This window comes from Epinephelus moara, chromosome 6 (genome assembly GCF_006386435.1).
Source record: "Epinephelus moara isolate mb chromosome 6, YSFRI_EMoa_1.0, whole genome shotgun sequence".
Classification (NCBI taxonomy): Eukaryota; Metazoa; Chordata; class Actinopteri; order Perciformes; family Serranidae; genus Epinephelus; species Epinephelus moara.
In genome coordinates, this window is record NC_065511.1 from 41,944,927 (window position 1) to 41,958,013 (window position 13,087).

The 13,087-nt window shown below is 45.1% G+C and overlaps 1 protein-coding gene across 7 annotated transcripts in view; it reads right to left on the bottom strand.

Annotated features, from left to right (window-relative positions):
• Positions 1–13,087, bottom strand: part of LOC126391488 (DENN domain-containing protein 4B-like) — a 67,412-nt gene that overhangs the window by 8,628 nt on the left and 45,697 nt on the right. For 6 of the 7 annotated variants that reach the window (XM_050046307.1, XM_050046309.1, XM_050046311.1 and 3 more), the window contains 15 exons: positions 12,054–12,187; positions 11,844–11,958; positions 10,796–11,002; positions 10,227–10,355; positions 8,528–8,672; positions 8,042–8,197; positions 6,861–7,095; positions 6,253–6,550; positions 5,788–5,892; positions 5,474–5,649; positions 3,674–3,830; positions 3,348–3,587; positions 1,945–2,041; positions 1,670–1,868; positions 853–911 (listed from right to left, as the gene is read on the bottom strand). In XM_050046307.1, the coding sequence (XP_049902264.1) occupies positions 853–911; positions 1,670–1,868; positions 1,945–2,041; positions 3,348–3,587; positions 3,674–3,830; positions 5,474–5,649; positions 5,788–5,892; positions 6,253–6,550; positions 6,861–7,095; positions 8,042–8,197; positions 8,528–8,672; positions 10,227–10,355; positions 10,796–11,002; positions 11,844–11,958; positions 12,054–12,187 (2,452 nt within the window). The remainder of the gene's footprint in view (positions 1–852; positions 912–1,669; positions 1,869–1,944; positions 2,042–3,347; positions 3,588–3,673; positions 3,831–5,473; positions 5,650–5,787; positions 5,893–6,252; positions 6,551–6,860; positions 7,096–8,041; positions 8,198–8,527; positions 8,673–10,226; positions 10,356–10,795; positions 11,003–11,843; positions 11,959–12,053; positions 12,188–13,087) is intronic. The other variant, XM_050046306.1, reaches the window with a different exon arrangement.

Genomic DNA, 13,087 nt, shown 5'->3' on the forward strand with positions numbered 1-13,087 from the left:
TCTGTAATGTAGCACAGTGTTAACAATGTTACTGATACTATTCTTTCTCACACCTTCAACTCAAACCACCAAAATATATCATTTCATCATTACATTCATATCAGAAACATGCAGGAGACTAGTCCACTGATGGACCCTGATGAGGACTGTTGGTCCACTGATGGACCCTGATGAGGACTGTTGGTTGACTTGGAAAATCCTCAGTCAGGGGCAGGCCTACAAATCCTCAGGGACACTAAGGACCCTGACACACCATGCTGACGGTCTGTCGATGTCAGGCTATGGGTGAGCATATATCGCCCCATTTTTTTGCAGTGTGTTCCGCACTGTTGGCACTAGTCGGCCGATATCTGCAGTTTTTGGCCAATTTAGATTTTTTACGGGGGTTTGTTTTCAGCATAGACGCACAGTAAACAAGCTTAAAAGTGAAAGCGAGGCTGTTGTGGCATGCAAGAACTCCCAAGCACGTGTTTTTTGGGCGTGACTGCTGCACCCTAAGCTAAACCCCCTCCCTTCCTCCAACCAGTTAAACTCCACCTTGATTAAAGTTAGGTAGGTTTTTCTCCTGTTAGTTTCTTCCCTTATCAAAATGAGGGAGCAGGGGGAGGTGGAGTGTACGGCCCGGTCTGTCGTGGGAGAGTTCAGTCTGCACAAACCTCTCTCCTTGGCTCTGCCTTCCCTGTGCTCCTTCTTACTTTTCTGTCCACTTGAACTCTTTGCTCCACTTGACAACCCCCAGATGGCACTATCTCCCCACTCATAGTCTCAAGTGTGTGCATCAAGGGGTTGTAACATCTAGTCCTGAGCTGAACTGAACTATCTAATAAAACAGTTGCATCCAGAGAATCTTACCGACGTGATCTTTGCCCATAGCTGCCAGAGTGAGGAAGAGGAACTCTCTGTACAAACTCCTGTCAAACAAAAAAAACACACAACATCCACCATCATTCAGATCGATGTCACATCACTGCGTTCAAAACCTACACTTTAAAGAGACATTCTGCAGTTACCCTGAGTGAGAAAATAAAACCTGGTGATCAACTTTCTGATCATATAAACACATGTACAGTACATGCACGTTGTGTTGAGAGTTTATGGAGAAATTACAACTCATGTGGAGGAAAACATGTATGCTTTCTGTCCTATTTAAGCATGAAGTCGTGGTGCACATCGGCCTCTTGTGGCCAAAATGAGTACTAACAAACGCTAAAAAAAAAAAAGATCCTGACAAAGAAAAAAATTCACCTGCAGAAATATTTTGATATTGTCTACAGATGTTCATTGTTTTAAGGGACCTAGACCTTTTTGTATCTGTTCTTCTTGAACCACAAACAGAGGAACAGAGGAGAGAAAACAATTCAGATTTATATCTGAATGGTTTTCTCTGTGTCCTCTAGAACATTCACATTTCACTTAATTTATTCCACCAGAAACTGTCCACTCTGGGAGCTGTTCAGCAGTAAAGAAAGTTCTCCTGCTTTAAGTAAAAACATTAAAACATATTTAAAAATGCAATGATGTCATATTGTGACTTAAATATTGTCTTAATATCATATCATGGATCCTCTGGTGATTCCCAGTCCTACTAATGACGAGGGACATGTTAACAGATCTTTTATCTATGCTCTCTGCAGTGTGAATATTTACATGGTTAAACACTGAACTGTACCTCTGCGTCCAGGCGGAGCCCGGCTCTTTGGCCAGTGTGTCCAGGAAAAGGGTGACGGCTTTGTGCACCTCGTTCATGCCGACCCAGCGCAGCACCTCCTCCAAGAAGGCCAGCGTGAACGGGTGGTTGTGTTTCCGCCAGCTGTAGCTTCTCATCGGGACGCCACCTGGTGGAGGACAGAGGAGGGAGGTGGAGGAGCCTCATTAAAAGAGTCAGACACGTTATAAGAGTTGGGGTTCTTGTTCCTGTGAGTGTGAGGTGTGTGCTCGTCTCACTGTGGATCCTCCAGAGGACGTAGAGGGGGGGCCACTGGTCTGTGTCAGGGGTCAGGGTGTCCCAGAGGAGCCTCACCCTCACTGCTGAGTTCTCTGCCTGGAAAACACACACGAGTAGAGGAAGAAAGTCTGTGCATCAGTGTGTTGATGTCTTTCATTTCAACATCTAACTTTATTTATTGGTGTCAAACTGTTTGATCTCTGCTTTGGTTTTAGGGTATCTAATATTTCTGGGCTGAATAAAGCTCCGATCACACAGAGAGTGTTTTGCAGGTTCCAGGCAGAGGGTACTGTCTGTAGCTCTGGTTGAGGGTGAGAGGCTGTCAGCAGATAAACAGAGATCTGTGTGGGTACATGAGACCCCAAAAAAGAGGCTGGATCATGGGGAGTACCACCAGTTGGTCCAGGAGCTTCTCCTCCATCATGGACGTTTACAGGAATATTTTAGGATGACTCAGGGGCAGTTTGACAACCTGCTGTCTATCATCAGGCCGTATAGCTCTGGATATCCAGCAACCACTACCACCAGTTTCTCCTCCATTGTTTACCAACTGTAAACTTGTTGTGACCACCACAGAAGCCCCGCCTCTCAGATCATCCCATTGGACAACGGGGAAAAAGTGGAGATGATGTGGGGCGCTTTTACGCTCTGAGTTGAAGTTTTTTCAACTCCAGGAGTTCAGAGTGCTTCAGCAAAAACGCCAGGCGCCTAGAGTGCAAACAGGAGGGACGTAGCGACACAAAAACAGCGAGCAAAAAGCTTCATTCTCATTAAAAACGATTACAAAAAGCTGCCTCCAGCTGCTGAAACACTTTCTGTGTGATCAGGGCCTAAAGAAGCAAAATCAGTTTGTCACTCTACAAAAATATGAAGCTGTCATTCAATGACTGTTGATATTAAAATACGATAGGATAGGACACAACTTTATTTACTCAAGCGTCCGTGGGTATCTTGAAAGGTGCTTACAAATAATATTTGTTAATAGTTTTCTGAGGGAAAATGCAGAGCAGAGGTTGAAATACAAAGTGGGAGAGAGTGAAAATCTAAAACCTGCAATAACAAATGTTTAGTTGTTTGTACTTTAACTTAGGATCTGAGCTGTTGTAGATGAAGAAGAATGTGAAGCTGTATCTCAGCAGCTTTTTGAATATTTTTCTGAACCGGAAAATCAGCTTTTGTTTCAGAAGTCGATGCGTGTTGAGCACGTTTATCTAATATGTAGCTGTCCGGTGAAAACAGAGCTGTTTGTCCACTAAGTGTCATTTGTGAGCCTTTATTTCCATATGTTTTTATGTTTCTAGAGCTCTTTCTTTCTGTTCTTGTGCAGCTGCCTCTGAGCTGTAATTAGCTCAACCTTTTGTTACCGATGCCTCAGTGCTCTGTGTTTCAGACTGTGTGCTACCTGTGTGAACTGGCTGACCAGTGGCGAGGCTTTGACCAGCTGCAGCAGGTTATTGGGCAGACCGAGGCGCTGGAAGTACCACACCAGGTTCCAGAAGATGATGGAGTGGTTGTCCAGGAACTGAGGCTGGGCCAGGACCGCCTCGCCCTCGTTCTCCAGCAGACTCTCCAGCTCCTTCCTCAGGACCAGAGGGCTCAGGTAGGCCACCGCCACCTGAGGGGTGCCGCCCACTGACGAACCCTGAGAGAGGCGGTTAAAAACTGTCAGTTTGACAGGAAGTACGGGGAGACGAGGGGATGAACAGAAACATTAACAGTGAGTGTTACCGTGGTGGTTCTGCTGTTCTCAGAGTAGCTGCTGGTCTCGGAGCTGGAGTCCTCACTCAGACCGTTACACTGGTGTCGCAGGGAGGCCTCTTGAGCACTGGGGGGCCTCACTGCGCTCTCCACCTCATCCTCCATGTTCCAGTTGGTGCGCTCCGCACTGAGGAAAAGGACAAAGAGGAAGACTTAAAGGGTCAGTTTTTGATCTTTTGCAGTGCAGTTGTATGAGGTACGTATCCATAGTCAGTATTTTATCAACATGGCAGTCAGGCAGGATCACCGACACAGAGGCTAAGCAATACTTCTGTGGAAAAAATTAATTCAAGTGTACGCTATATTAACATTTTCACCGCTTTACCTTACTGTCAGACAGCGATTCCCAACAGGGAACTGAAGCTGTTATATCGCTCTCTGTAAAGCCAGACTCCACTGAGAAAACCAATGATTTAACACAGCTGAACACAGGAGCTGCTGGTGACGGGTGTGACATGTAACACAACAGCATCAGCCTCTAATGTGACATATAACACACGCGTCAGCAGCACTTTATAAACAATACCATGGCATTAACATGTCAGGAACAATCATTTACTGTCCCTCTTATATGGCGGCTGATCTCGTCCTCTGCTCAGAGGGGAAGGAGCTCCTGGAGTTCGTTGTTTTCCCAATGTGCAGGCATTTTCAGCCGCTGTTGTTCTTCTTTGAGTTCTGCTAACTGCTGCTCGCTGCTTTTTAAATCCCCTGGTGGCAAATTTGCAAATCCTGAGACAGCGAAGGAATGACCCACTCTACTCTCTCTATGATTGGCCAGGTTGGTTGGACTGGTTATGGTTAGGTAGGACCCTACATACCAGAGTGACGACACTTCCATTGACTCCTGTGGTATGCTGAAGTTAAGCCTCATACGCCCTCTAGTGGGGCATGAGGGCATTACCTTTCCGACCAGAAAACCCATTCACTTACAGTATGCAGTGAGCACTTGCTAGAAAACCCATTCACTTACAGTATGCAGTGAGCACTTGCTTGTAAGTTGATGGAAACGGCCTTGTTTTTACTTTTAGGTGTCTTGGTCATATTAAGTCATGCTTATAATTTGTTTATTTCAAAATGTAAGAGTAACATTATGGTAGACAACCGTTTGTCTTGACTCCATTCCTTCGCCATCCGAGAAGATACAAACTCACATCCTGGCAGCAGGTCGCACACGTAACAAGTCATCAAAACGTCACACCCATGCCATCTGTAGTCCCGTCCTGCCGGCTGTCCCTTTTATACAGATGGTCGTTTTGCTGCTGTTACTATCTCCCATGCTGCCTTAAATGTGAGACAACTCTGCCCCCTATTCTACGACTGTTTCTTTTCAGAACAGTGAGGGGGCACATTGGGGTGAAATTCCTGCCTTAAAGAAGCAGTGTAAAAGGGGCTAATATCACAAACAAACTGATCAAGGCAGGGGTAGACCAGCAGCTCCTGAGAGCATAGATGGGGAACTGAAGCCGCTAACGACTTCAGAAATTGCTGTCGGAGATAAAAGTACAGTGAAAATATTCTAAATATAGTGTACTCTTAAACTGATATTGATTTTTAAGGTATGCCTCTGACCCTGTCCACAGCAGTGCATTGCTGAGCTTCTGTGTCAGTACTCCTGCCTGCTTCTCCAAACTCTCCTATTTAGCTCCGTCATTTTTAAACAGTTGGTCGTCCTCGTTTCAGTCTCACTATCTGGAGAAAACTCTGGATTAGACACCAAACCACAGACGGAGGGCGCTGTGACAGATCGGGTTCACTGGTGGACGTCTTTACCTGCTGACAGGTCCGAGGTCACAGATCTCGGCGTTCAGGAAGGGCACGAAGGAAGCGCAGCAGAACGGGCAGGACGAGTTCAGGTTGGAGTCGTCTGACGTCCAGCCAGCCATGATCTCCTCGTCATAGACTAACGAGTTACAGCTGCGACACAGAGAGCAGCTGGACATCAACACCTGGACACACAGAGAGGGTGGGAGGAGTCAGAGGCTGTGACATCAACACTGAGGGGATGGTAACAACAGACCTGACTATAGGACGCAACAAAACCACGCTAACTGCTGCTGTCATTTCCTGACTAATGATCTGTTCACCTCGAGCCCCGTCGCCTCTTGGTTGGCGTCCCACGACCGGCGCAGAGGATAGGCGGGACTGGGCGTGTCCGTCAAGTCGAGGTCACTTCCTACAGACAATGAACTCTGAGAAAAGACGACATGGAGTCAGATAATTTTATTACATCACCACCACATGATTCTGTTTAACAAACACTAGAAGTCACAGAAAAATTATCATCATTTTTTCTTAATTTATTTTGATTTTTTTTTTTATTCATAGGAAATTAAATTTTAAAAAGATGCAATAATAGTTTACCTTTATATTTAAAAAATATATTCATTTAAAGGTGCTTTATAAAAAAAAAAACTGCTCGTCATTTTTACATTTTGCTTTTATGTTTGTACATTTTGTAAAGTAACCGATATTGAAACTGAACAGTTACAAGTTGTGTTTAATAAAATAAAGACAACAGGTCAGAATAAAGCAGATTCAAAGAGTCAAACCTCTGAGGTAGCGCTGACCAGCCTGTCTTTGGCCTTCAGCAGTGTTTCCGCCACTTGAGCTTTCCTGGACTGCCTCTGTTCAGACACTCTTCGTCCTATCCCTCCTCCTCCTCCTCCCCCTCCTCCTGGCCGCCGGTCGTCAACGCTGGCGGCTCGTCGAACAGACACTCGATGTCTTGTCGGAGTGAGAAGCTGCTGGAGTTTCCCTGCCAGACCTCCTCGGCTCGGGGAGGAGACGTTGTTGTAGTTCTCGTCTACGACTTTATTTCTGCCGGACGAGTCTCGAGTCCCGGCAGGTCTGCAGGTCAGAGACGGATGAGGTGAGTTTAACAGAGCTACAACAGCACCAGCGTTAAAGGATACAGGGCCTGTGTAGGTGATGTTATTTTGTTTTATTTGCACTCTTTCCTACTGCAAAGTTTTATCTTATTTCACAAGCAAAACCAAAGCACGTTATGAAACATTAGAGCGCCATAAAACATCTCAAACTGACATCAAAGACGGCTGGAAATATGACTGAATAAAGCAGGTGAGTAAAGATCAGTTAATAAAAGATTATCGTATTAAAGAACAAACAGATTCTGAGGTTATTTTCCGTCCTAACCGACCTGCCGTCTCTCTCTGCTGGCTGACAGCAGTCTGGCTCGGAGTCGGCTGACTCTGCACACTCTTTGTAGAAGGTGGAGAGGCAGACTTGACTCCGCCGCACTAGAACACCACCGGGGGGCATTGGAGGTGGAGTGGAGGTGTCTCTGCGTCCAATCGGAGGCTTACGGGAGACTGCGTCACCGCAGCCATTGGTCCCTGCGTTGCGGAGGATGGTCTTCTTGCAGAGCTTCAACTCTGTGGCACAGAGAGGAGAAAGAGGAGTTAAAACAAACTGATAGAAACAGAATACTGGACAGTCTGTTTTACAGGAGATGAGAGAAAAAATGTGGTGTGGAGATAACAAAGAAGAACTGGAATAACACATGGTTCAAAGTCCTGGTGAGAGTTCTGTTGAAGGAACAAAATGTGACTCCTTTTCGACAGTCATGGTTTTGGCTTGGTTTGGTTTGGTTTGGTTTGGTTTGGTTTGGTTCGGACTGGACCGTCAGCCCGGCGCGGCAGGGATTTGCGTTTCCATTACAACAGGGCTACCTGCTTGAAGGTGTGTCTTTAACTGATGTTTAAAAGCAGCAGCTGATCCACAGATAAAGTCCCCTGTTATTTTTGCTGCGTGTGTTTTCCCACAGCAGGGCAGGAAAAGAAGTTTACCTGTTGGAGGTGAGCTGTTTGCAGAGGTGCAGGAAGAGCTTGATGGCTGATAGCGAACATGAAACAGTAAAATAAAGCAGATATGTAAAGTAAAAACAGGACGCAGGAGAGAAACTCCAAACCACAGAGATTCAGTTAGAAGCTACAGACGTACTGAGAGCTGAACACAGAGACTTTTAAAAACACCTTTCTCTCTGGTCCCTGCAGACAGAGGGGAGGAGAGTCTGACAACACACACTGCTTGTTTGTGGGGAGAAGGCGGGTCGACGGGGGTTGGCTTAAGTCGGCGAGACGTCACCGCTACCCACTTGAGGGCAGGCAGCCAGCTTTAGAGCTACTGCGGAGAAGGTCCGTGTCTAGCACGGCTCAGCGTGGCACGTCAAGTCTAAACTGATAATGGAAACTGGAAATCGGCGCGATATGGCGTGATTTGGAACAGCCAAAAGTGACAGCAGAAACGGCCTAAGAGGGTGATGAGCAGATAGATGATGAAGGTGAGGAAGAGGAGGACATGATGCAGTTTGTGTCTTACTGTCAGCCGGCGCCTTCATGCTGTTCAGACTGTTGCTCTTCACCAGCGAGCCCGTCAGAGACTCGTGGCTGGAGCTTTCTGACAGACCGCTCCAACTGGACTGACGAATCAGAGTCGACTGGGGGCGGGGCCTCTGATCCAAGTCCATCATCGTTTCTTTTAATGGAAAGGAAAAAAAAAAACAATCAGAATTTTATCTTAAAAACGAGAGTTACAGCATGACTCTGGAAAATCATGTTTCTTCATCAAATGTATGCAGAAAAATACTCATCAATAAAACCATGCCGACACATGATCAGTGATGGAAGAAGTATTCAGATACTTTACTGAAGTAAAAGTACAACTACTGCTCTGTGAAAATACTCCACTACAAGTTAAAGTCCTGCACTCACAACTATACTTTAGTATGTGTTGGCAAAATGTGGCAGAAAAATTTAAAGTCAAGTCGAAGCACAGAAATAAAATATTGATAGAATATTTTCTGACCTCCTCGTGACCCCACAGAGCCGCTCTTCTGACGCCGTTTGATTGGCTGTCTGAACTGGGCCACAGCCAACAGCACGTTCCTTAGCTTGGCCCAGCGGAGACGTCCTCCCTGATTGGTGGACGGCCACTTGCTCTCCAGCACTGCCTGAGGACAGAGGACATCTGATTACATCACACCTCTCTGTATCACATCCGCCCACTGATCTGTTATTGAAGTCCAGTGTGTTTATATTTATACTGCTGTCTGAGCTGATCTGTAGTGTTGGGTACTCAGATCAAACCTCTGGTTGTTTACACTGTACACATTATATCCCATTAGTGCACTCATACCTGCACAATATCTTATATCTTATCAAACTGTAAATATTGTAGTATATTCAAACCTTCTTATATCTTATCAAACTGTAAATATTGTAGTATATTCAAACCTTTTGATTTACTGGTCCATCTACTTCCCAACCCTCACCTATGGTCATGAGCTCTGGGTAGTGACCGAAAGAACGAGGTCGCAAATACAAGCAAAGTTTCCTCTGTAGGGTGTCTGGGCTCAGCCTTAAGGGCTGTCCACACCAAGAACTATAACTATAAATATAACTATAAATATACAGTTTTAAAAATCGTTCTAAACTCAAGTGTTCGGCAGCGTCCACACTACAACTATAACGACAACGATAGTGGTGGACGATATCGTTTGGATCACTTTCACTCACACTGACAGCCAATCAAAATCCATCCGAAATGACAGGTCGAGACGTTCATCACGTCATGTACCACTAAGAAAGCTCCAGGATTTTTTATATACCCACTTAAAAATGTGCAAATATCCATAACAATATAGTTTTGTGACAGAACTTTAACTTCAGTGATTTTGTTTCGCAAATACTGGGTAAATAACTGCAATAAAATACATTTTGCAGGGGAATACGTCTCCTCTTTTCCCCTCCATTCATAAAATTCAACCTGTGCGCTAGAGCTCTGCGCAGGACTGTTTTCTTCAACCTGCTCCTGCCCACTCCCGCTGAATTTCTGACCATTACCGCCCGCAATTTTATTTATTTTTCTACCTTTATATACTAATCACGCAGTGATTGAGGTTAAGGCAAGCCCGGCTCCAGCAAGGATGAAGTTACTGAGCGGGGCAAATCTTTATTATGCAACATAGGTTCACACAGTGAGTTATAAAGAGCGCGCAGCCGTGCGTAATTGTCGCTCGTAATGACAGCTCGTTGCCGGTGAAACACAATAAACTGCACGTCTTCATTCATGTTTGTCTCATGACAGATGGAGCTTACAGACAGACAGGTGGAGCAAGCGGTAAATTGGTTTTCTTTTTCTTTCTTGCAACATACAGTAATAACAGGTCATCAATATCCATTTTATCCATCACTCTGCTCCCCTGCTGACCGCAACGAGCAGTGTGTGTTTGGCGTAACCTAGCAACACAACGATATCGTTCATTGGTGTGGATGCTGCCATTGTTATCGTTATAGTTGACGTTACAGTTATCTTTCTTGGTGTGGACGGCCCTTTAGAGATAGGGGGAGGAGTCAGACATCTGGAGGTGAGCTCGGAGTAGAGCCGCTGCTCCTTCGTGTTGAAAGGGGTCAGCTGAGGTGGTTCGAGAACTGGATGTGTGTGTGCACGTGTGTGCAGGGCAGGGATAAGACAAGTGTGTGTTTTTGTGTGTATATTTTGAAACCTTGTTGTAGTATCCGTAGGTGATGGTGTTGGGTGTGATTCCAGCCTTCTTCATCTCCAGCAGGACCCGTACGGCGAGGACCGGCTGACCGTACTGACCGCACAGCTGCATCAGGATCCTGTAACACACCTGGAACACACACACAGACAACACACAGTCACTCACACACTCTGGCTTCATAATTCATCCTCTCCATGGTAGAGTAACATGTATCAACAATCTCTGGTTCTGCTTTTGTTTCCACTGTTCTCAGCACACCTTGGGGACGAGCTCCTTAAACTAAACCTGAGCTCTTCTCAAATGAAGCTCCAGGAGATTCAGGGCTGGTGACCACAAAGGGCTTTTTTATTCAGTTGTTTCCAGTGAGAAGAGAGTGTATGTGGTTGCCTCAAGAAAAAGCACTTTGCCAAGCATCTTTTTTCAAAGTGCTCCAGCTTGTCTGTGCAGCCAATCAGAGCGCTCCTGGTTGAAAATCTCTCAACTTCTCAGCAGGGCGCTGGTGTCGTCACTGCTGCTCATTCTGCTAAGCTGCCAAGGCACTTTATATCAGGACCCCGTCAGTGTCTCACCTCATCTGGCAGCACCACCTTGCGGTTCTCCATGTGTTTGAGGACGTCGTAGGCCGTGTGCAGAGCGCGCACCTTCGCGCTCTCCGCCCGCACGAAAGTGGGCAGGTAGATGAACCAGAGGCCGTAACAGTGACCCAGCAGGCACTTGGACCACATGTCCGGCACCGTGGAGTACTTCTGAGCTCGCTTCTGGGCCAACTTGATCTCCTGGGAGGAAAAAGCCAAGTGACATCACATCAGATACTGAAGAGGTGAACATGATAGAAACTCTCATTGTTTCCTGGAGGATCGATGTGGGATACATGCACTGGCATTATCAGACGTAATGTTTTTAAAAAGCAGCGTGAGAGGAGGAGTCACTGTTGAATATAAAACTAAGATTAAAAAAGGGAACGTTTCTTTCCACTTTGGAAGAAGAGGTTTAAATACTCTGTTTAAACTGGTCAGATTTGAAAATAACGTCTGTAGTTTTTACACTCACAGTCTGTGGCGTCTGAATATTGGATGAGCAGTGAAATATTGATAATGATTCATTAAAATCAGATGATACACAGTAAGACTGTTAACACGGTCTCTGGTCTTCATTCAGGGAAAACTGGGTCACAATGTAAAACCCACTCAGCGGTTCAGAGGGAGGCACCAAGTCTCTGCTCCTCTACTTAATACTGATTCAGAATGGGCCGTTATCAGTGACTGCCACCTTGAACATGTGCCTGTGTTCAGAGAAGAACTCTCATTAAATCAAAAACAGTGTTGTTTGCTATAAATGCCCTGGAAAAGGTGAACTCATCTCTGTCATGTATATTTTTGTCTTTTTTTTGTTAAACAGTCAGTAGCATCTATAAAAAATGACATGTTTATTCCAAATAAACCATAATAAACGACCTTACGCTCCCATGAATATCTGAAGGAGTTTACTTTTCATAGTTGTCTTTTTCTTCGCTTACAGACTAGTTTAATACATTTAAGTTTTTGTATTAGCAGCTCAGACATATTTGTATTATTATATACAGTGTACTTCAGTTTGTGACGCTGTGTGTTGGTGTACCTGCTTGGTGCGGCGGGGGGCGGGGCTACTGGGGGCGCTGCCCTTGGCTGGGACCCTCAGCTGGTCCTGAGGCCGGTCAAACAGCTCCGGCTTCAGTGTGGGGAAGGTTTCATAACTGAAAGGAGAAACGTGTCAGTATGTGTAAGACACAGACACACAGGGACGTGTTGTGGTGCAGTTTAAAGACCTATATGATGGAGCATTGTGTACCTGTAGAGGGCGGGGCACTCGGACCCGTCAGGTTCCTGCGGTTCCTCAGGCGGCATGATGAAGACGGTGTGTTCTCCGCTGTGAGTCTCGTCCAGATCGATCAGCCTCACATCCTCCGGCTTCTCCACGTCCACCTGGTGACAAATAAATGAATACACTGATGATACAACTTATTACAGTGAAGTCATGTCTTTGGTTCGGTTTGACAGAAAAACTAAAGGGCTGGAGTCAGTTGCACAAAACATCCTTAAGTCAGGATGTGCTTTAAAGTCGTAGTTAAGGTTTCCTCAAAATAAAATCGGTTGCACAAAATACCCTTAAGTCTTCTCCTTAAAATTTCCTTAAAATGTTCACTTAAGTATTTATGGTGTTCTTCTTGTCTTGGTTTTATACTTAAGGAATCCCTTGATTGTTGCACAAAAGACCTTAGCAACCAAAGCAAGGTAAAAAAAAACTTCAGGTACCTCTGACTCTGTCTTAACTGCAACATGACCGTGTTTATGGTGATGAATGAAAAACATAACACAGCCTGAGAAGAGTGTTCTGCGACTTTAGACGTGACTAGGGTTGGGACTCGTTAGGATTTTAACGATTCCGATTCCTTACCGATTCCTTCTTAACGATTCCGATTCCTACATTGTATTCATTATACTTGCTATACTTAAACAAGTATATAATAAACACAAATGCAATCACACAAATACAAAAACTTTATTCTAACTGTTGCACAGTACAATTAGATGAATGCAGAATCTCAGCACACCTGAAGGCACAGGTGCGTAGGAAGAGGGCGTAACCCAAAACGGTGGGTACGGTACAGTGTGCGGGAACCTTTCTTTGATTTTGTGGACAGTACAATTAGATGAAAGTACACATTTGTGTGTGGTGTGTATTTCAGATTTAGAGCTTGTATCATCTCCCTGAGAATATGTTAACAACAAAAAGTGATTCTCTGATTTCTACAGTAACACTATTACCTCAAATTAACCACAGCAATGTAATAAAAAATACTTATATGCATTCATGCTTGGGCA